The 23,981-nt window shown below is 38.4% G+C and overlaps 2 protein-coding genes across 2 annotated transcripts; one reads left to right on the plus strand and one right to left on the minus strand.

Annotated features, from left to right (window-relative positions):
* The first annotated feature begins 774 nt into the window (after positions 1 to 774).
* Positions 775 to 15,431, plus strand: gls2b (glutaminase 2b (liver, mitochondrial)). Its single transcript, XM_039798771.1, has 17 exons — positions 775 to 1,019; positions 1,981 to 2,102; positions 4,076 to 4,205; positions 4,597 to 4,676; positions 5,661 to 5,824; positions 7,281 to 7,339; positions 8,246 to 8,278; positions 8,389 to 8,447; positions 8,600 to 8,666; positions 9,287 to 9,337; positions 9,474 to 9,650; positions 9,812 to 9,943; positions 10,474 to 10,566; positions 10,652 to 10,713; positions 11,081 to 11,157; positions 13,468 to 13,531; positions 14,620 to 15,431. Exons 1-17 carry the CDS (start codon positions 942 to 944, stop codon positions 14,774 to 14,776), a joined length of 1,605 nt encoding a protein of 534 aa, XP_039654705.1. The 5' UTR covers positions 775 to 941; the 3' UTR covers positions 14,777 to 15,431.
* Positions 15,432 to 19,895: 4,464 nt separating this feature from the next.
* On the minus strand, positions 19,896 to 23,981 carry LOC120557704 (elastase-1-like). The gene is made up of 8 exons (XM_039798248.1): positions 23,902 to 23,981; positions 23,712 to 23,812; positions 22,896 to 22,996; positions 22,444 to 22,569; positions 21,940 to 22,076; positions 21,605 to 21,747; positions 20,184 to 20,333; positions 19,896 to 19,996 (listed from the first exon to the last, which is right to left on the minus strand). The coding sequence occupies exons 1-8, from the start codon at positions 23,939 to 23,941 to the stop codon at positions 19,985 to 19,987; spliced, it is 810 nt and encodes a 269-aa protein (XP_039654182.1). The 5' UTR covers positions 23,942 to 23,981; the 3' UTR covers positions 19,896 to 19,984.

Below are 23,981 nucleotides of genomic sequence, written 5' to 3' on the forward strand. Positions count from 1 at the left end.
GCCCCTCGATATTTTTCCTAGAACTTTATGGCGCATGTTTGGTCATTAATAACGAATGTGTCTAGTAGCCAAAGTGTTATTTTTTATGTCATGTGTTGCAGAGACACTTTATGTATACTCAAGTGCTTAAATGTGCTAAAAAAAAAACTTGTGAAATTTCTTGTAAGTGTTACTTACTTGGCAATAAATCTTTTTCTGATTCTGATTTCTAAATATCAGGCACATAATTCGATTTTAAGAGGCAGGATCTAAGTACAAAAATTCATATATACTTTACTTGTACTTTACTTAAATATGTCAATGTTCTGCTACTTCATAGGCTACTTCTCCTCCAATATATTCCAAAGAGAAATATTGAATGCCCACTTTTTAATCCACATCATTTATTTAATACCTTTAGTTACTAGTTACTTTCCACATTCAGTGGGAACATTTAATCAACAAATAATTATAATGTAGTATTAGGAATAAATATAAGACTTTATTCCTTGTTAAAATTCACAAGCTACTTGGCATTATATATATATATATATATATATATATATATATATATATATAAAAGAAGTAGTTACTTCCCAGCACTGGTTGTAACGATACAAGCTATAGTCCTACTATCGTATCGTTTAGGTTTGGCGAAGAAAACAAAGGTTAATGAATCGAAAGGACAAAATTCCCGACGACACTGAAGGCAGCAAAACTTGAGCCAGTCATATTAATGTCATTGACCTCGCAGGAGCCGCTGGAAAACAACTCTAAAACACCCCCCCCCCCCTCCCCAGCCAGCATATGTAGGCCTACTTTTCTTCACCGTCAAACCAAGCTGTCAGAGCAGAATCGTAGGCAACTATGCACTGTCTGAGAGCGCTGCGTCTGTCCTGCTCTGTACAACTGATCGCCAAACACACAGATGCGGTTAAGAAGGTTTTCATCTTCCAGCCAGCATGTTGTCTGAGCACGAAATCACCAACGACGTCCCAGCGACCACCGCCTACAGACTTGGATCATTTCCATCTGAAAATGTAAGTGTCTCTGTGTGTTAAACAGCTCAGTGTCAACACCTGAGTGTCCTGTGGAATATTTTACAGGCAGCACATAATCACTGGGCCTTGTATTTGTATCACATATATTAAGACGCATTTAAAAACAAAATAGAAATATTTATACCGTTACTGTATATTAACAGTTTCTGCTACAAAGGTGGTCGTATCAGGCCTAGTGTCAGTTATCATGTGTCAGCTATAAATTAGGCAATCAGCACTTTGATGTGAGAGTTTTTAAAGCTACTTGAGGTTTCCAACAGAGCTCAAAGAGAGCAAATAACATGTATACAAACCTGTCGGAAAAAAAACATAAGAAATTTAAAAATAACCTGCAAAATTACCTGATATAATATATCAAGAGGAACAGCACTGAAAATCATAACACATACAAGATAAGTACAATGTTTTTCTGTCATTCTGACTTGTCTGTAAATGCATCTAAAGTGTATCTTGTTTCTTGTATAGTTCACATAATAGTGACATTAGCAGTTTACTTGCAGATCATTTTGCATGATTGAATGACCCAGCTGGGTAACGGTCGGTTTAACTAACTGAATTAGCAGTTTTAGAAGAAATAATTATCTCAGGTATGTCTTCTGTAGCCGTGTGTAAGTCAATAGCACGCAAGAATGGTCGCTTTCCTCTTTTTTGATTTTTTTTTTTTCTTTTTAAAAAATTTTTTTTTTAAATTTCCCCCACCCCGATTTTAAAAATTTTTTTTTTTACCCCCATCACAGAAGGAAAAGAGGAAGTCCCCATTTCATACTTTACCTCAGTAAGAAGCTAAGAAACATCTATCTATCTGTCTGTCTGTCTGTCTGTCTGTCTGTTGTCTGTCTGTCTATCTATCTATCTATCTATCTAACTATCTATCTATCTATCTATCTATCTATCTATCTATCTATTGTTGTGTTTTCTTCTGTCCCCCTGTTGTTTGCAGGCCCTGAAGAAAACCGGCCTTCAAGCATCAGACCCTCGTCTAAAGGACTGCATGGAGAAGCTCCGACTGGCTGTGAAGGAATCTGTTCCTGAGGTGATGATGGACAGAGACCTTTTCCACAGGTGTGACAAGTGGAGGAGATGGGCAAGTGGTTAAGACTGAATTAGTCTCGCATTGCCAGACCTTCCTCCACAGAGCTGTGGAGGAGGGTCTGGCGAGTCCACACAGCATTACGGGATGGTTTATTGGCATTCCTTTAAACCAATCACAATCGTCTTGGGCGGCGCTAAGCATCAGACAGAGCAACGGTGCCTCTGCAAAATAGCCTCGGGAAGGAACTTGTTTTGGTGGAACATGTGTACGTTCAAAAGTTGTTTTAGTCATGCAACAGAAAACTCAGATTGGACAGATAGTCTAGCTAGCTGTCTGGATTTACCCTGCAGAGATCTGAGGAGCAGTTAACCATAGTCCTCATAAATCCACCGGAGTTTAGAATGTCAACACAAAGAAAGAGGAAGGTGACGGACATCCGGACGAAATAAGGGACATCCGGCGGAATTTCCAGCGGCACCTCAACAATCCCGGGAATAAAATGTCGTCGATATAGACTAGGACTGAATCAAACAATCAGATGGTTAGTGCACCCAAACTGCAACTATGTAAATGCAAATGTAAAGGAATAGTTCACCCCAAAATACTGAGGTTTTACTGGCTCTCCCCACTCCAATGCAATCAAGCTCTGTTGTGTTTATTTTGTGGTGTTCAAAGCACCAAAATATTTCCGATTAGTATGACACTGTTACAAATTATAACCCACCACAGACCTTGTTGTTTCAAGTGCTCTCCTCAATTCAGAGGGAGGACACAGCTCACAACAGAGACTGTGATCATCTTAAAAGCTGTCCCTTTTTATTTGGTACAGGGTTTCATTCATCTAGAGACTTAAGGTGAACACATTATACATTCTATTTTCAGTACAAGACTTGGGAAGTTTTTTTAAGTCGGCAGTTAAATCTTAACCGCAATGCTATGGCACAGGTACTCATTTTCAGTTTTATTTTCTGTGTACTTTTTCAAAAGCCTACAAATTATGAATGCATTTTCTATTCATACATAAACTAATAGATTCTAATACAGCAGCTCAGCAACTCAAACGCAGGGACACACATGGTAATATTTGGGCAACTTTTAACAAGGAACAGGGCAACAAGTTCAACATAATAGACAGGAAATGTAACAATTGATTTTTCTCCAAAGTTTCTGACTTTGTTGCCTGTTTCTGGGAGCGTTGCTCTTCTACAGTACAATGCCCCTCTATGGACAAATGGACTTGTATCTCATAGCTGGCTGTCTCATGGTGTTTTGTTTTCCATTCACTACCCTGTGCAGGCATGATGAGACCAAACTATTTTTAGACTGACCTTCCGACAACAATCCTTTCTAATGAAGCATTTGTTGTATGTGACCTGCTGCATGATTGTCTCTGCCTTTCTTTTTTTCCTCCCTTGTCTTCAACACATACTTGACCTTACTTATTATAAGTAATTTATGACAAGTTTAAGAACAATCTGAAGAATTTGGAGGAAGTCAGAACTACAGGAGGTTGACACAGTACCATGAACACATTTGTAATAATATGTCATTTAATTAATACTTTTGTGAATCTTCTTGTCACTGTTGTCTCTGTTGATTAGTATATAGCTAGCCAAAACAAGTCAGTAAACATTCATGTCAACACTTCAGTAAAAGCTAACAGGTGTGCATAGAAAGTCATAAGTTGTACTAAACTATTCCTTTAACTTGATTAGCCAAAATCAGGAGGTGTGAAAGCCAGTGTTGTGTAGTTAGTGTGTGTGAGGACATGCCAGCTTTATTTACTGTCATGTTGATCAAAGCAGAGGCCCAGCACTAAGACTGGTAGTTGGCAGCTGCTGCTCTTACACCAGGGAATGCGCGCACACACACACACACACACACACACACACACACACACACACACACACACACACCACATTATTGCACCATTGTTACAGTAATATCAAAAGAAAATATTTTCATTTTCCGTAAGTGCTGCATCATGTTGTTTTTCTTTCAGGTGTTTCGGTGGAAACATCGTCCTGCTGATCCAGGCCTTCAGAAAGAAATTTATCATCCCTGAGTTTGACGTGTTTGCACAAAAAATAAATGAAATCTACAACACAGTGCAAAGCCAAAGGGATGGGAAGGTATGCGTTCATTGTGTGTTTGCATAGAAATGGAAAATAATTGTATCATTACTAGGTTCTTTTGAAGAGGATGAATGTAGAAACATATGGCATAATGTAACTATTTCACATATTGTGAAGTACTGTATATGGTATAGTCAAGAACAATCTACGGTTACAAATTTGGCATATCTTTCTTTAAAATCGTATTAAACTTCTTACTTCTTCAAAGTATATTCTTCAAATTGTATACTGAAGAAATTATGAGACACAACATGCCTTACTTACTCTGTCTTCCTGCTCATACAAAATCACTTTTGCCTCCTCTGCTGCAGTGCTTTTAGTTGTGACACTCCATCATGTTAAACTGACTGGTCGGTTACTGTGTTTCTCTTGTCTATTCTGGCTTTAGGTTGCAGACTACATCCCCCAGCTGGCCAAGTTTAGTCCAGAACTGTGGGGTGTGTCTTTGTGTACAGTGGATGGCCAGAGGTAAGAATTCCAGATTTGTACTTGACAACAAAAAGAAACACCACCACCAAGCTCTATTTGGTAGCTTTTGTGGAGCTATAGATTGTTTTCCCACTCGACATTGAATTCTAGATATTTCAATTAAAGATTTTCTGAGCACTTTAAAGACTTCTCATCCTTTTTGGCTTAAAAGTTAAGATTATTTTGATTTGACTGATGCTGAGGAAGACTGATGATGATATGATCGAAAGCTCCAGAACACCTACTGAATGGACCTTGTGATGAGATTGTTATATATTATTGTTATTTCCAAGATTAAAGGGATATTTTTGATATTTTGAAGTGGGGTTCTATGAGGCACTTATCCATAGTCAGTGTATTACCTACAGTAGATGGTCGGCACGTCAGCAGTTTGGAGAAGCAGACAAGAGTACCGACACAGAAGCTAAGCAATGTACTGCTGTGGACGGGGGCAGCAGCTAAATGTATTTTAGCCACCTAAAAAAAGCATTATCAGTTTAAGTGTACGCTTCTATGCACTCAACTACGGAGTTGCTGTCTACCGCTGCCTCAATCAGATCATTTGTTTGTGTTATTGTGTGACTTTGGTGAATCCAAGCTAATCCTTCGAAACACCCAAGTCACACAATAACACAAACTGACTAACTGATCGACCCAGCAGGAGACCACCAGCTCTAGTGTTCTGCAGGGTTTTTGTCAGAGGAATCTGGTGGCCCCATCCACAGCAGTACATTGCTTAGCTTCCTTGTCGGTACTGTCCCTTTAAGAATTAACTTTTGATCTCAACACATTTGTCATTTATTGATGGAATTAACTTGTTTTTCTTCTGTCACAGAGTTTTCTTATATTGATGCAATTTTTTTAAGCAGTGTTGCTGCTGAATAGCCAGCTCATATGACTGAGCAATACTGCCAGAGAAGCCTAGTGCATCTTCCTCTGTTTTATATTCAGTGAGACTGCAAACTTTCTGTCTTTTTTCACCAGGCACTCAGTAGGCGACACCAAGCAGCCGTTCTGCCTGCAGTCCTGTGTGAAGCCCCTGCAGTACGCCATCGCCGTCCACGAGGAGGGATCAGAGAGGGTTCATCGTTATGTTGGCATGGAGCCCAGTGGATTCAAGTTCAACATGCTCTCGCTCGATGATGAAGGTGTGTAAGGCCTCATCACTGTCCTGTTGTATTGTAAAAGCTTACATGATGTGATGCTCGAAATCTATGTAAGATATCTATATGATTTACTGACTGCATCAGTGCTATTACTCACTGGATGGATTATCTTCCTCCAGCTGAATCTGAGAATTGTTCCATCACATTTTTTACCACATCATATATTTTTTATCTCATCTAATTTAGTTGTTCCTAATTTATTTATTTTTTTTATTATAGACTGAACAAACAATTGATTGATCATTAAAAAAGAAAATCGACAGAGGGTACAAGAAATCCTTCCCATCCCTGTGTCCATTCAGGCCTTGAATGCTGATGACAGGAGGCGCTATCTGCTGCTGTTGTTGACAAGTCCATTACGTTAGTGGCGAAGATGATTATGATGAGGATGATGATGATGAGAATGATGAGGATTATGATACAGTGACAGTTGTGCTTTTTTAATACGAGATATAGAATATTATATTAGTGGTGATGATTTTACGTGACGATGCCGATGTCCAGATTTATATGTTCTTTTGACGGTGATGAATATTGCATTGGTAATGGTGATGTTGACAATATTCAATGTTCATTATATTATTTATAGTCTCTGTGCAGTGGTTCTCAAAGTGGGGTCCTTGAAGGGTTTCCAGGGTGTCCCCAACAAAAAGGGGAATCATTTATTTTCACTATAATTTCATCCATAAGTAACACAATGACAGACTGCATGACTGATTTGCCAAGGTGCCCTTGAGCAAGGCACCGAACCCCCCGCAACCACTCAGGGCGCCTGTCCAGCAGTCGCAGCCCATTCACTCTGACATCTCTCCATTTGTGCATGTAAAAGGACCTGAGCATGTGTGTGTGTATTTCAGGCCTGTGTGTAGTGTGTAATAACAACAGAGCGTAAATTGTAATTTCCCAACTGGGGATGAATAAAAAGTATAAATGATTAAAATTAAATTATTTTGCTCATGGATTTCGTTCACTTTCTGTAATATAACATCTAAAAGCAAAAATTCTATCAGGTAGGGTACCCTGGGACAAAGTCTTGATGGGGGTCCGTGGTCTAATTTTAGGGTTCTTTGATGTAAAAAAGTTTGGAACCACTGTTCTAGAGGATCCATAGGTGTAAGCCACCCTGGGCATGTGTTTATGTCAACTGTTGTATGTTATATTGTGTGCTTTATGTTTTGCTATGCGTTGTTACACTTGCTGCTGCACAATTTGCTGACTCTGGGCAAAATAATAAATTGAGTTGATTGACTTGACTTGAGGTTAATCAATAACGAAAATAATTGTTGGTTGCATGCTCTTATCAGCAGTGGTTACTTTTATTGTACTACATTTTCATGTTTCTGTTTTTCCCAAGCAAGACCATAGCTGAAAACATTTTTTAAGAGATAACACTTCATTAACATCATCATGTGTCTTATCTCATTGTCCTTTCTCTCAGATAAGCCCCACAACCCCATGGTGAATGCTGGAGCCATAGTGATCAGCTCTCTTATCAAGGTAAACAGATGGACATGTAAGGCCTGGTGTGTGATAGTTGAGTCAGCACATACAGTAAATCACTCTCTATTTAGTAAAATGTCAGTGACACATATGTTGTTGACACAGGTTGGATTTTGGCACTGTTTCCATTTTTTATATTTACAAAATGATCCATGTGTCCCATGGGCAAGTTTGTGGAATAGCATTAAAGTTTGCTGCACTCCACACATGAAAAGAAAAAACATTGATTGTAAAAGGACACATCATTTGAACATACTAAATGTTTTCTGCCTACATTTATTTTTGTGTTTTTTTTTTTTAAACTAAAACACTGCAAAATATTCAACCGAATTCTGGAAAAATATTCATCTTGTTTTTGTTTTATAGTAAATCAGTGACTTATTTTAAACTAGAAGGACACTCTTTGTCTATTTGTGATGCGGATCTGCACCAACATGTTATGGGTTCTTCCTTGGCCCATGCTACACCTCTTCAACTAAGTTTCATTAATTGGGCCAGTAGGTTTTCTGTAATCCTTCTGACAGACAAACAGACAAACTGAGCCGAAAACCTTGGCAGAGGTAATAATGAACTATGTTCTAGTATGGAGCCTGCAGGTTGTTGAGTGAGTCTGTTGATGTGATGATGATCTTCATGACAAAGCCTGGGGGAAATGTCATAAAGCAACAGTAACCAGTTATTAATATATCTTCAAAACATCCAAATGTATGAAATACATTTGAGAAATGTTATTGACTGAATATGGCTGCTTTTCTCAAACATATTCAAAATGTGTCTTGCAGATTTAAATCAGAAAAACAGTATTATGTTATAGTTAAGTTGTCTGTCATACTGTTTTGTGAAATTCTCCCTGACTTCTACCTACTAAATTATGCAATCAGTGACTCTTGTTTGGTTTTTCAGCCTCGTTCAAATAAGGCAGAGAAGTTTGACTATGTAAGTAGAGTGCCTCTTCTCTTTTAACATCTTGAATATGATACTCAGGGTTGATTTTGTCAGTAGTCAGAGATGCTGCATTACACAAAATGTTGTCTTTGTTCACCTAGGTTATGGAGTATGTGAAAAAGATGGCAGGCCAAGAGTATGTGGGATTTAGCAATGCCATGTGAGTGTACTATCGATTAAATGAGGTATTTAAAGTTAATAATCATCCTTTAGCACACCTTATTGAAAGAGAGTGTTGGGCAAATTGCCTGTCCACTGCTCTATTGCATTATTGATGTTTCGGTATTGACCCCTTCTGCATTTCTGTCTCAGGTTCCAGTCAGAAAAAGAGACAGGCGACAGAAATTTTGCCATTGGATACTACATGAAAGAGAAGAAGGTCAGTCACAGAATGCTGAAATATGTGGGATTAGAAATGCTTTTGATTTGCTGTTGCATCAGTTCAACTCTGTCCACCTGAGTGTTTTTTATGACAGACTTCTTCAAAGATACGTACATATTATTACTGTATTTGAATTAAATTAAAATTTTATTTTAAAGTGTAGCAATTCTATATCTGAAAAAAATAGATATCATTGTTGTCCGGTAAGAACACATTTTCTTAATTTCATTTTTTCAGGATGTGTTTAGGGATTCCAGGATGGTTTCATCCTAATATTCCTATAATAGTCTCTTGCCACGGAATACAATGATTTTTTTTTATTTGACCCTCTATCCATTTTTGCTACCGTCATCAATTTGCTAGACCAACGATCTTTGAGGCCAACTGGAATTCCTTCTCCATTGCGTCTCTGTACATCTCCCACACCCCTCTGTGCAATCGGCACTTTATCATGTTAGAGGTGTTATTCATTGCCCTTTGACCCTATTTGAGGGGCCAGACTACCTGACCAAGATATTCTTGAATTCTGGTTGAGAAATCATAGTTTATCTGAACAGTGCATGGCCAGCATACTTCAGTCAATCAAATAGTCACGATGATCATATTTCCTTCACCAGTGTTTTCCTCCTGGAGCTGATATGATCGATGCGCTAGACTTCTACTTCCAGGTAAAATGTTCTTTCATGAATGGAGCAAGTATCATTACAGTATATCGATACTCTTGTGTAGCCTGATATTGATTTAACTGTAAATGAAAATAGATTCAGTAGTTTTGACCATGAACTGATCCTCTTTTGGTCATAGCTTTGCTCCATCGAGGTGACCTGCGAATCAGGAAGTATCATGGCTGCCACTCTGGCCAACGGAGGGATCTGTCCAATCACAGGCGAGCTTGTCCTGAGTGCCGAGGCAGTGCGAAACACTTTGAGTCTCATGCACTCATGTGGCATGTATGACTTCTCTGGCCAGATGGCTTTTCATGTGAGCAACAGTAGGAAGTGACTGTACCATCACACCACCCGTCTGACACAACAGAAATAAAAGATAAAATAGTGTTCAGTGTGATCACTTCACCTACGCTGTGAAGGAAATGTTTGTTCATTGAATGAGCTGAAACAAATTCCACATCTCTCATCTTCCAGGTGGGCTTGCCAGCCAAATCCGGGGTGTCCGGTGCCATTCTGCTGGTGATCCCCAACGTCATGGGAGTGATGTGTTGGTCTCCTCCTCTGGACAGAGTTGGAAACAGCGTCCGGGGAATACACTTCTGTCAGGTTAGACCAAGATGTTACAGTTTTTCATTTTTCATTTAGACTGTTTGTGGTAAAGGAGAAGATGCTTAAAGTCACAATGAGTAGGATTGTATTCATAGACTCAAAAATAATCTGTCTCAGTTATCACTTACGACCCACTAGATGTGTGTGGCAGTGTCTGTATCTGCAGAGGCCCTGCACTCAATTTATTGCATTTCTGGGCATCAACCTCTTCAAAAACATGGCGAATAGGTGCCATATCGTAATCACGCATCCAAGAGGAAGCTAAGGAAATGGCATAAAATCTCCTGTGATGTAGCAGCTCCAGATTTTTCATATCAGTGACTTCATGGATCTGAATTATTTTTGTTAAACCTTTGTTCGTCTTGTCCTGTTTTTTTGTTTTTTTTACATTATATCTAATTGCAAACTATTTGCTATATATATAAATTTGTCTTAAAGCATAACTAGCATCATATATGCATAAATAATATACAAGTCCTCCAGTGTTTTCCTCCTCTAACAATTATACCGTATGTCATCACCCTCAGGAGCTTGTTTCCCTCTTCAATTTCCACAACTATGACAACTTGCGGCACTTTGTCCAGAAGCAGGACCCTCGCAGACCGGATGGAGATGACAGGGTTTGTTGCTTTGTTAGTTTGTTCTTGCTGGTGTGTTTACTGCGTTTTCAGCCTCTGTGTTTATGTTATTTCCCTGTATTTGCAGAACAAATCTGTTTTTAATTTGATGTTCGCCGCCTACAGTGGAGATGTGTCTGCCCTGAGAAGGTACATCACCAGCAAACCTGATTATTGTTTGTCCTGTTTAACACATGGCCTTCATAATGTTAACACCAGGCGTTGGTACTAAAAAACATACAGATGGGTGCAAATGAAATGAAAAGCAAACATAAAGTGTCTTAGTGAATTGCTTCAATGCTGCTTGGCATAGGTTTTCCAGATGTAAAAGTATTTCTGTATTTATTTATGTCTGGTTTGTCTATTAATCATAGTGGTACGTGCATGTTGATTAGCTCAAATTCAAGCACAATACTAAAATATATATTCATAGTTTTATTTTTATATTACTATGTGGAAAAAGGACATTTTCAAAAAAAAAAGTTTTGGTGAACTGTACTTTTATTTATTCCTTCAGGTTTGCTCTCTCATCCATGGACATGGACCGGAAAGACTATGATTCTCGAACAGCTCTTCATATCTCTGCAGCAGAGGGTGAGCTCCAAATGATCTGTTCATCTGTGGTCCTGATGTAGTGACTGAGCAACCCTAAATCAGTTCCACAGGCGAACTGTGAAGCAGTCAGGCAGCAAATCTCTTTGACCAAAAATAAGATATCCTAACTTACAGTTACTGTATTAGCACGTCTGTCTAATTTGTGTCTCACTAAATCAGTTATACACCCAGTCCTGTCCAACCTTTATCTGTGGACTTGTTAAGCTGTTTGTATGCACAAAAACGTAATGCGTAATCTGTAATGCATTGTTATTAACTGGTATTGCTAACAATAGCTAACGTGGCTAGAGCTAACCCCACAGAGAAAATTCGACTTGTTAAATGAAACACAGGCAGCTCGGAGGGACGTCATTCCCAGCTCTGGCTTCCAAGTTCCAAGTTCCATGGAACGCATTATATGGGCTGTGTGCATCTCTCTGACCCGCCTTTTAGCTTTGTTGCACCTGTTAAGGTGGGAGAAGTTGCATCTTTATCATTCTTATTGGTTTATGAATTCATAAATTCTAGTTTCAGCAAAGCTTCACCCAACTTCAACCTGAGCAGAGATGTCATTTTCCGGAGTAAAAACACCTGTGTGGGTGTTCAGGGCCTTTTCCTTAGTGTGTGTTTCCTTGTCTCATCTCTCCTCTGTCCTCCTGCCTCTGACCCCAGAAATCAATCTCAGCATGCCATCTTGACGAATGTCTCAATTCCTAAAATGAATCTTGAGGAGAGGTGAGGCTTGCCAGAGGAGCTGTCAGTGAGGATGCAAAGGTGTATAAAAGAGGGGGGGCACACAGCTGGATTTTACAAACCATGGCAACATCATATTTAATTGACGTCACTTTAAAATGACAGCTCCGAAGCACATATGTCTCGAGGATGTACAAACTGAGAAATGACGAGTGGTTTGTGTTATAAAGTTGAGCTGGTAAAACACTAGTCTTGCTTTGGCAGACCTTCCTCCACAGCGCTGCGGAGGAGGGTCTGGCTATCACAATCGTCTTGGGCAGTGCTAAGCGCCAAGCGGAGCCACGGTGCCTCTTCAAAATAGCCTCGGGAAGGAACTTGTTACGTTCAAAAGTTGTTTTAGTCGTGCAACAGAAAACTCAGATTCAACAAATACTGTAGCTAGTCTAACTAGTTGTCTGGATTTACCCTGCAGAGATCTGAGGAGCAGTTAATCACAGTCCTCATAAATCGACAAATTAATAAATCGGAGTTTAAAATTACAACACAAAGAAAGCGGAAGGTAATGGACATCCGAAAACGGACATCCAAAAAGAGTGACATCCGGCGGAATTTCCGGCAGAACGAGAGCAATCCCGGAAGTGGAACGTCGTGGATATAGAGTAAAACACTACACCTGGCATATTTCCTTTAGTTGGAGACAATGTAAACTCTGCTGGTAAACGTTGGTCAGCTTGTCAGGTCACGTCTGTCCCATCCTGTCCTGGTGGATAGAACCAGGTATAGCAGGTGAGACAATACTATAACAAGTCTTTCACTACCTGCCCCAACATGCTCGCTGTGGTTCTACAACGACAGCATGTAGCAAGTTACCAATTTTAGCTTTAAAATACTTGGTTTGTAATTGGTTGACACAGCAACCCAAGAGCACCTTTATCACACACCCACAAACTGCAGTAAAACTTAGTTGAGAGGATAATTGTATTTTACTTGCATTGTATGCTCACAGCTGTAATTAGTGCTACATTAGTTTTTACTTAATTTGATTAACTATAGAGGTACAGTACCTTTGGCTCACATTGTACAAAACCCCTAATGAATCAGCTCACAGACCCTTACAGAGCACCATATGGTCAATTATTTATCTTCTGTTGTGCTCTAAGTTTAGTCACAGCACAGATTTAATGCCCCGCTGCAATGTGTTCAACAGTAACATTTTTCAAAAAGAGCCTTTTAATCTAGTCATTTGTTTACAAGATAAAAATGGAAGTAATTACAGTTTTCTTCCAAATGAAAAAGGCAGAGCTTTGCACTCCTTAATCTGATGCTGAGTTGGATTGTGACTGGAGGGAATAGTCATACATCTTTGTTTTTTTCCCCCATGTAGTTTGTATTTTTAGCAGCTTTGTTTTCTCCACCCACAATGTGTCATGCTATTAGACAAACTTGTAAATCGTGAATATCTTGCTAGCTTGGGGCAGGAGGATTTTAAAGGGTATGTTGCTCTTGCATAGGTTTTTGACACCAAAGTCAAAACAGTGTTTTCTGAGTTATCAGAAAAAGATTGTGTCTTATCGAATTCTCCCAGATGGGAAACTATAAACTGTTGTCTTTTCTCAGGTCACATAGATGTGGTGAAGTTCCTGACTGACACCTGCAAAGTTGATCCATTTGTAGAAGACAGGTGAGAACAGCATATGTAACTTCTGTCTATTTATCCTTTAGCTTTGGATTTCTTCACTGCTCTTTATGTTTGGCCTTTGATCATGATCAAATATTTTAACATTTTTAGAAGCTTATTCTTTCTTCTCTGTCCTCCAGATAAAATAATCTTAGTCGGACTACATTTGAAAAAATATTTGAATGAAAGTAAAGGTTTTTAATTTGTCCTGAAAATGTACCATTATGTCTCACAGCAAGACATACAAACATAACCACAACCACCTCTTACCATGACCTCTTACCAGTCCAGGGACAGTGGATGTAAAATAGCCTCCAGGCTAATTCATTTAACTTTTATGTATTATTAGTATTATTAGTGTGTCCCTGATAAATAAAATAAATTCAAGTAAATTAAAGGATAATTCCGGTATATTTCAACCTGTTGTATTTCCCATAACTGCGGCTATTGTGAAAAAAAAATTTGACCCGGATGTAGATCCCTATGCCATAATCGTGGAATTTGTCTTTAATAACAGATTAACCTCAAAGTGTGAATACATTATGGTAGCCAAATTACTTGTTTATTGCTGCAATGAATAAAATGCAGAGGAGGACAAAATAGCATCTGTCTTCACAAAAATCATCTGTTGAGTGTTTGATAGTACGGCCTCAACTACTGCCAGAAAACGCTTAGTTATGTTGTAACCTTGGTTCTCGGAGTGAAGAGACTCTCTCTCCACCATACATATGGAATAAGTAACTGTCAGTTATACAGGAGAGAAGCCAGTCATCTGAGTTTGTGGCAAAACCTTTCAGTGCTCTGTTTTCATTTTGGGACTTTCGATTGAATATTTTTCCAGTCTTATTTCTTCATTATAGTTTTCTGTAAAATAGTGTTAAAATCTTGTGTCCCTTCTCGTGAGCTGGGTGTCTCATCACACCCCTAATTAATACAACCTAAGAGTGAACGTTTGAGCTAAAACTGTCTTTACCACATATTGTTAATCTATGATTAAATACTTAACTTTGCACAGCTGAAAATTCTCCTCCATGATTTATCTGCTGATTCCTCTCTTCATCTTTACCTTTTTATTACTTATTGCTGTGCAGGTGGGGGAACTTACCAGTCGATGACGCCATGCAGTTTGGACATGACGAGGTGGTGAATGTGCTGAAAGAATACCAGCAGGTCTGCAGGCAGCAGGAAACACAGCACACGGAGACTGAGCTTCCCCCGAAGCTGGACACCATCGAGAGCATGGTGTGATGGATTTGAATAGAGTCCCCACACTGTACCATGTCAGGGCATATGTGCAATCTGTCAAGTTTTTAAATATGAAGGTTCATTTGTAGCTCATAAAATGAGTTCCAAATTAAGACCAGAATATAACTTTATGAATATAAATTAACTATGCTGAAAAAGGAAAATATTCATGATTGGAATGGAAAATGGTAGGAACATGCAAATAGAATATAAACTAGACAAGAAAATACAATGCAAACAATAGGCAGAGAAAACACAACACAACAAGCCAATATAATACAACATTTGTGGGTTTGTGTAAACAACAACATATGCTGTGAACAGACTCTAATTTCAAATCAGTACTGCTGGAATACATCATCAACCGGGACTCAATGTTCATGTTATGGTAAGATTCATGTAGGGTCATATGTAGCAGAGGTTCTCAGTGTTGTTGAAGAGGGATTTGATAAAAGATGGATATTTGTACTTGCAATGCTTCACATAACTTACAACAGTACATTTTTACTGTTATAGTTTTACTGTTTTATTATTCTGTTGTGCCTTGTTGTAACATTTAAATATGTGAAACTATGTTTGGATGTAAAATCTCAAATTTGGCGTATTATAAAAGGGAAACGATAGAAGGGATTGTACCCAATAAACCTAATGTTGAAAATATTGTATATATTATGTTCTTCAGCTGTAAATAAGTGCACTGGAATTCTAATAATACATTATTATGCATCGAGTCATTTATGTGAAATATTTTGACATTGAAGACATCCATTAAACACATTTATTTATCTGCAACCTGCAGTTTCATTTTGTTTTGATTTTATTATTATAAAATAGTATAAGTGTAGTCAATGCTTCATGCAGTCAGCAATTTGTTGTTGAATATTAAACAGCATCTACTAAATCAGCTGAATATAGGAACATATGATGGAGAAGCAGCAAGAGAGCTGTAGTGTTATCAGGAAGTGGTCCATTCTCAATTCTTTTAAATGCTATTATTATAAGAGTGTGTTTTGCATAATTATTATATTTTCTTGGAAACAGCTGGACATTCAGCTGTGGCTACAAAGGATCAAACGAATGTACACTGAGTCATATAGCCGCCTCATTTTAACAGACTCTCCCTCGGTTTTATTTATAGATGTAGAGTTAGTTAGTTAGTTGGCGCTTGTTAATGTGGCTCGGCAAAGGGAAGTTTGGGGTCCCCTGCTGGCCCGACCCCGGATAAGCGGTTGAAGATGGAGATGGTTAATCAGTGTCGAAAGATTGAAAGATGTCAAGTTCATAGTTCATGAAGCTGACATGGTTGCAGCCACAGTAAACATGCTTCAGTTTTCTCCATCAGATGGCACTGTGCCCCCATCAGAAGAAATCTCTGTAAAACCCACAGCATCACCGGTGTACTAAACAGAGTGGCAAGATCCCTGCAGGAGAAAGAACATTATGGGGCAGAAAATAGCTTATATAAGACTGATCTGACATCCAGAGAGACGGCTGCCACCTGTCCAGACCGTGGTGGTCCTGACAGATCCAGCACCTTCCTCCACTGCAGCAACAGGCTCAGAGTCCTGCTTCAGCTGGGCAGACAAGACACCGCTAGCTAATAAGAATAAACTGCTCTCACCTTCACACATTGGGTTTATGCCTCATGTCATTGTTTTAGTCTGTTAGATCAATACTGCTTCTGCATGGGAAAGGGCTGTATTTAACTGGATTCTTAGCAGTATGGCACAAGATTTAGACATCCAGCATTTTGAAAGTTTGAAGGGAAAATCTACTAAGCACTACTATTTTATTATGGTTATAATTTATTTATTATTCATTATGTTATTCCACAATAATCACAGTCTTGGACCCAGTATTCTTTCTGAAGAAAAAAGATAGGGCCTCTTTATCACCATGGGAGACGGGTGAACGTGTGTGGATGATTTGATCTGGTTGGCATTTAGGAAGTTTAATGAAACCAAAACAAAGAAAGATGACCTTAATGAGCTGGATTGAATGAAATTGAACCCCACAAGCTTTTCAGGGTAAGAAAAAAGGACAAAGTCTGAGAGTAGGTATGAATTAAGTGACATTTGTTATTGTTTTAATTGTGTTTTGGTATGCCATTTGTACTGGCATTCAGTCATTGTTAGCTACAGAGAGAAAGGTAGTTTATGAATATTGTTGTTTATTTTTTTAGCGATGTTCGCAGTGAGGCTCTATTGAATGTTGGTCTGTTTATCCATTGGTGCATCACTTTGGCCCAGACTGAAATATTTTAACTATTGGATGGATTGCCTTGAAATTTTGCACAGACATGATCCACAGAATGAATTGCAAGAACTTTATTCATGCTCTTAGTCTTTGTCTTGTAATAATGTTTCGTGCCGGGAATGAAATTGTTTGACTATTTTCACATGAATAATTTACAAAAACACTGTGTTTTCAGACAGAATTGAAAACCTCCAATTACTTTTGAAAGCTACAGGTAATCAACTAGCAAATTTCCCAACACACAAACCAAGTATTATTGATGTTTTGTCTGCTAGTTCCTATTCGTTTCCCACCCTGACAGTAGTGATGATTTATTTGGTTAACTGGAGGTGTGTACAGTGATGTGGTCAGTTGACAGGGAGGCCAGCTGTAGTAGGAGTTAAGGGTGGATTCAGAAACCTCCATGGGTCAAACAGGAAATACCAAGACTTCACGTAACAGTGTAAGAATATTAGGCAGAATTTGTATTCACAATAGCTTACCCCTGACAGTGTTTTAAATTGAGAGGTGAACATTTTTCATCACAAGAATATGATTAATCAAGCAGAAGAAGATAATGGATGGGTTGTAATTAGTTGTCACTGATTAAAGTAGGGAACATAACCTAATCACAGAGATATTACAGATACATTGACCTTTTGATTTAGTTCTGTCAGCTGAAAACATGGTAACAAAATGTTGCTAGCCATTCATTAATGACTCGTGCAATAATCAGTAATTACTTTCACAGTCTTCACTGGATATCTCAAAGTGATGGGCTGAGATTATTAAATATGTAAAGAGGCATTGTGTTTTTTTGATAAAATTTCATTAACTCAAAAAGTAAACTTTTTAGCATATAATAAATAATGAATCTTAGATATTTTTGTATCCAAAATATAGCATGATGTCAGTGCTACCACAGACCAACTCTAAATCTTCCCTCACTTCTCTCTGTATTCTTATGGTAGACAGTTGTGGGAAGCCAGATCATTTACATTAAGTACAATTTTTTAAGTACAAAACTTTACTTGAGTATTTCGTGCTATACTTTTACACCACTGCAACCCAAACCAGCTAATACATGAAACTGCTTCTACCATGTCAGTAATAATAATCCAGTAATATTATATAAACCTTTTTTCTTTGGACACTTGAGAGGTTCACATTTACCTCCAGGAATAAAAGAAGTTTGAATGTTCCTCTCACTTGTTAGACATGCAGTTGGTGTTCCACTTAAATCTACACCACTGTAGGATGTAAGGCCATCATCACTACCATATGGCCACACTGCTGCATAGACACATTTACTCATAGACAATATGATAGTGTGTCCTAATCCAGGCTTTCAGACACATATTCCTATGAATCAATCAATCAACATATTTCATGAGTAGTTGTGGGCGATCCATTCAGGGGGAATTTGACCCCTAGGGGAAGAAATAGATTTATTTTTGACTAACCCCAACCCTAAGTGTAATGTTGTTTTGTGACTGAATTTCAAATGTTGTATCATGAAAGTATCATTGGAAACTCTGGCACATAGTAAATAGATTGTGGTATTTAGGTATAGAGTTTATTCTATTCTATGCAAATAATCTAATAAATTGAATGAAAATGTTATATTCTATTTCATAGCATAAGGTATCTGATTATGTTCCTTTATGTGCATGTTTATGTCTTATGTTTGAATATAGGCCTACTAAGAAATATTGTGCTTTTGATGTTTGTTTTTCATTTGATAGCCAGTTCATCTTTTCTGACAGCTATTTCCTCCCTGTGACAAGTGCTGGTTGATATATTTTATAACTTCAGATTGACTTAAAATAGTTTTTCAGGCAGCCAAGGCGATTTCTAGGTCTCGATTTGGAGATGACTTGACAAACTGTTTCACACATTTTAAAGATATATTTTTTTGTTATGAGTAAGGCATCTTTCTGAGAGGCGGCATAATATTCTGAATTTTCTGTGAGTTTCCTGCAGAGCCTCTATAGAGGGATGGACTCCAGCCCCCCATGACCCTTTAACAGGAACAACCACATACTGAAGCACACCATAAGAGATTATATATAATATAGACTCCAATTTTCTGCCTACATGACCCTCTAAAGAAATATTTATGTGTGTATATTTCTATACAGTAAGCATGTCTGAAATATTATTGTCACCTAGAGATGTACACACTGTTTCAGATTTTTTAATAATTTAATTGAGCTTAATTCACACTAGTATAATTGAATTAACACTGATTACTGTTTGTGTCTACGAAACACTTTGGTATGCAGATACTGAAACGCAGCTTATTGGTTTGTTATTGTTCATTGTTCAGCTTAGGTTGATAAACACATTTGTGCAATTATGAATTATGTATGAATACTGAGTTTGCTATCCAAGATTTCTTCCTCACACAAAATCATGTTAAATCATGTAACATTTTGGCTTTTAATTTGATTGCATTTTGACAGTTAATGTTATACAAGCCTTTTCCATGATGTACAACTACTGAATTGTTAACAGGGTCATGTGTTTTTCTTAACCATTTTAGAGCCTCTTTTCATCACTTGAAGTCAGCTCATTTCAGAGTGGCAATTTATCACAGTCAAATCAGATAGACATATTGTACCCTTAGCAATAAAAAGCAGTGTTACAGAATGTCCTCTGCATCACTGAAAGCAGTATTTAATGATCCCTATTTGTGACAGTGTTTTAGTTTTAAAATCAATTTAGTATCCAAAGGTCAAAAATACTCATTAACACTGCTGTCTGAATAGATCTGCCGCACTCTTGCACCTAAATTACACCTCCACTTACTTGATTTTACTAGCTTCTATAAATGTTAAGATGACCACGGCCTTTTGTCTCCACACAAAAAATGAAGCAAGTAAAATTCACATTATAGGGCATTTTATTCTGATGGAGAAACTGTGACGAATACAGAGTGTGCTCTAGTCTCCATGGAGATTGTTCATCTTCTTCTCAACCCATGATCTGGCAAAGCAAGAGAAAGAATCATTATGTGGTTATCCTCAAATATCTGTTTATGAAATCCTCCTGTTACTGCATGTAGTGGGGTTTATTGATACACTACTGTAACTGAAGTCATGTATACATTGAAGTTGTATTTTTTTTTTTTTCAATATTTGATACTCTCTGACACATAGTGTTTAATACTGACGCTGTTCATCCAGCTGATGTAGGCAGAGACACGGGTGAAGACGGTGGGCTTCTGGCTGGCGTTGCAGGCAGAGGAAGACACAAAGCTAGTCACACCGTGGACAACCCAGTTGCCATTGACACTGCAGTTCAGGGGGCCGCCGGAGTCACCCTAAGTTCAGAGAAAACACATCACAGTCAAACCTCAGAGCCAAAAAAATCTGAACCTTTTAGCAGAGTTTAGCAAACACCCCATTTTACAATGTACTTAACTCGTTGCCTCTTGCTTCTCATATCCTCTTCTGATCTCAGATAGCCTCTAGCAAGTTTGTTCACAACATGAACTTGCAAGACTTTGACACTTTGTGCAGCTTAAGCACTAGCCTGGATCATTGTAACTGACTTATGCCCCTGCTGATGCAGCAAGTAATCCCACGTGTCCTCCAAAATATCTTCCTTGACAGGACGGGGTCAGGCCTCAGCTCAGTGGGAAATGTTCAATTTCACTCTGTCATGGAGGAGTTGGACTGAATTCGGACAAGTTCTTTTCAGGGTTTCCCCTAGTCTGCTTATACTGTACCCAAACATCTTTCAAATCTGCTGTCCTAATCGCAGGGTGACATCATGGTTTGTAGACAACTGGATAAACTGGGTTCAACATGAGCTGGGAAGAATCTGCCTTGCTGAAATAGGAACCCTTATACGTTGTAACTAATAGGTTTATAATGGTTTCATAAATCACTTTCTAATGCATTATAAATCTGTTATAAGCCATTATTAAGAACACATTTGTGGGTTGCCCGGATGAGACAAATCACTTGGATCAGTGTTTATCCTTTCCATTTTGAAATAATGCAGTTATAAATGTTAATTATCCATCAAAAATGCTTATTAAGTTGTTAATAAATGGATTTTGGTCCAGATCCTGTGCAGCTCGTTTACACAAGGTTAGCCATACAGTCCAGTCAGTCAACGTAGCAACCACACACATTTGTTAATAATGGCTTATAATGATTAATAAACCTTTGGTCAATTATTTATTTATTATTTATTATGTAGTTGTATGTACAAAACCTTTTTTTTCTCCAGAGGGAGCTGCGCAAAGTCTGATAAATGGCCTCAAGTAACTTGAGTCAGCATCGGTTGGAGCTGAAGACTACTGCTAGTTAAAAAAAAATTATTTTAAATTACTCAAGGTTTTACACACACAAATCTGCAACTGAACGGTCCGCGGTCAAGTGGGTAATGTCGGTGCTGGGTTTTGACATGGAAGACGAATGTGTTAAATAAAAATAATTCTTTTTAAAACTGTCCATCGTGAGTTTGACAATATTACAGGAGTTCAATGCTAAATCCGAGTGGAGTATTCTTTCAAGTCTTGTCTAAAAGTCTAAAAGTAATACTAAACGTGATGGCATGCACAGTCCTGCTAAGACTTCCTACCTGGCAACCAGAGTCCCTGCCACCACCAGCACAGACCATGGAGTCCTTCACAGTGCTACCCCACCATCCGTAGCTGGAGCAGGTCTTGTAGTCAACAACAGGTAGGTAGGCCTGCTTCAGCTGGGCAGACAGCTGACCTCCAGCTGAGGAGAAACATACAACTATGATTAAGCCTAGAATAACAGGATCGTACACAGCTTTCTCTTTGAAAGTTTGGTTTAGTTTAGTTTACATGTGATGTGATGATGTTTTTTTACAAATGACTTTCTTACCGTATGTATACTGAACTGAACACTGTGTTTTATCGTGCAAATGTATCGTTATGTCACACTCACTCTGGGTGCGACCCCATCCAGTGATGTAGCAGGGGTTGTTGTGGGGCAGGACCTGACCGGAGGGGGGCAGGGCGGCGAGCTGGACGTAGTTGTTGAGAGAAGCGTCAGAGGACAGACGCAAGAGAGCAATGTCCCACCTGAGGGTCAGATTCTAGTTATGTTATACTGTTGGATTGGGTGTGTTTTTACAATTCATTTTGGGTCAGTAAGTAAGGGTAGTAAGGGTCAGGCAGCAAAACAATTTTAGAATTTAGTAAATATTTAGAATAAAATATGTATTATTAATTTATAAAATATTTAAACAAACATGAAATCACATATCCCCATAATGTAGCTGTTACATCAAACACTCAAATTTACTAAATTTACTAAATTTTTTAGAACTTTAACATGATTACAAAAAACTAAATGCACTCAGTCTTTATAATATGAGATGCACATATATCAGTATGGGCTATTTTTGTTGCACAGAAGAGGGTCAAAACATGAGCAGCAGCTACTAACCCTCCAGCAACGTTGTTGGAGTTCCAGTTGGGGTGGACGTAGACGCGACTCACACTCATGTACTGCTCTCTGCCCTCATTGGAGTTGATGTTGTGATCTCCAAGAACAACACGCCAAGTCCTGGACCTGTGGACGTACAAAAAATATAAATTTCCATTCTATCACTCAAACATATCCTGTCTGGCAGTTAGTGCTCTCTAGTACCCCAAATATATCTGTTTAAAATCAATATTTTACACCAAAAATTATAGTTTTGGAGGGAATTGAAGCTTTTACATGTATTTTTATAGTTAAAGATGGCTAAAATACAAGAGCATTCCCAGTCAAAGGTGATGTACAGAAATACATTTATGTAAATATTCAGCTTTGTTAAAACACATCACCTGCTATTTCAATCATATCTCTATTAGTTTTAGGCTCAGCAGCTATTCTGTGATGCATGAAACTCCCACCTGTCCACACAGTGAGCAGCGGTCATGACCCATCCTCTCCTTATCAGGGTTCCTCCACAGGTGTGGTAGAAGCTGCTGCCAGATTGGTACTGAAGAGAGATCTAACAAAAGGACAGCAGAGAGTATTACATCTGCAAGAAACGGACCCATTCACAATAATGCAAAAGGCTTCTTGGCAGCATTCCCGACACTGAAAGATGCTCAAAGGCATTGCAAGCAAAGTCTTAAACGTACTTAATGAACTTTGTGGATTTGTGTATGCAGAACATATGTTGTGCTGACCTTTTTTACATTTGAAAGCTGTCTAGAGCAGTGGTGGAAATAGACAAAATACTTTTACTCAAGTACTGTACTTTTACAATTTTGAGGTACTTGTACTTTACTTTTGTATTTCCAATTAATGCTACTTTAGACGTTTCAAATTATTTTTATACTGTAAATACTTTTGTTTAACAGCCATACTCGTTACTTGATTTTTACATACAAAGCATATGTATAGATTAAAGACACAGGTGTATTCAGTTACATGGCTGATTAGACATATTCATGTTGGAGTTGTGCAAAGCTTTGCTGAGATTTCACCATATACTAATAAGAATGATAACATTAACAAAACTAACAGGAAAGCCCCTGAAGTCCTGAAATGTATTTATTTATTCTCTAACTTGTGTGCATAAGACTAATATATCTTCTTTTAGGACCTGAAAGGGACCATTTTGCAGTATTTTCCCATTGTGGTATTGATACTTTCACTTAAGTAAAGGGTCTGAGCACTTCTTCCACGACTGTTGTAGAGTCAAACAAAGCATACAGTACCTGCCAGGGCCAGGAGTTGGCACTGGCCACCTCACCTCCCACAACTCTCCCCTCAGCAATATCCTCCAAGTACCTGGGCTCGGGCGTCAGCTCAGCCAGCACTGAGCAAAGCAGAGACACAGGAAACATTAAAGTCAGACATCAAAGATTCAAGTGTGTGTAGAATGTCAAAGAAGAAGACAGTTCTTACCGAGAGCTGCGAGAGAGGTAAAAACAAGAACCCTGAGCATGTCTGCAGTCTCCTGAAACTTTCTGCACTGGAGACTTCTG

Source organism: Perca fluviatilis, chromosome 4 (genome assembly GCF_010015445.1).
Source record: "Perca fluviatilis chromosome 4, GENO_Pfluv_1.0, whole genome shotgun sequence".
Lineage (NCBI taxonomy): Eukaryota > Metazoa > Chordata > Actinopteri > Perciformes > Percidae > Perca > Perca fluviatilis.

Excerpts from the sequence above, each read along its gene's own strand:
- gls2b (XM_039798771.1), top strand. The coding sequence starts at position 942 with ATGTTGTCTGAGCACGAAATCACCAACGACGTCCCAGCGACCACCGCC. Across the intron at positions 9,338-9,473 it reads CGCTAGACTTCTACTTCCAG|CTTTGCTCCATCGAGGTGAC; the intron begins GTAAAATGTTCT and ends TTTTGGTCATAG. Across the intron at positions 13,532-14,619 it reads GATCCATTTGTAGAAGACAG|GTGGGGGAACTTACCAGTCG; the intron begins GTGAGAACAGCA and ends ATTGCTGTGCAG.
- LOC120557704 (XM_039798248.1), bottom strand. The coding sequence starts at position 23,941 with ATGCTCAGGGTTCTTGTTTTTACCTCTCTCGCAGCTCTCG. Across the intron at positions 22,077-22,443 it reads TCCAACAACGTTGCTGGAGG|GTGGGACATTGCTCTCTTGC; the intron begins GTTAGTAGCTGC and ends TCTGACCCTCAG. Across the intron at positions 21,748-21,939 it reads TGGATGGGGTCGCACCCAGA|CTGGAGGTCAGCTGTCTGCC; the intron begins GTGAGTGTGACA and ends GTTTCTCCTCAG.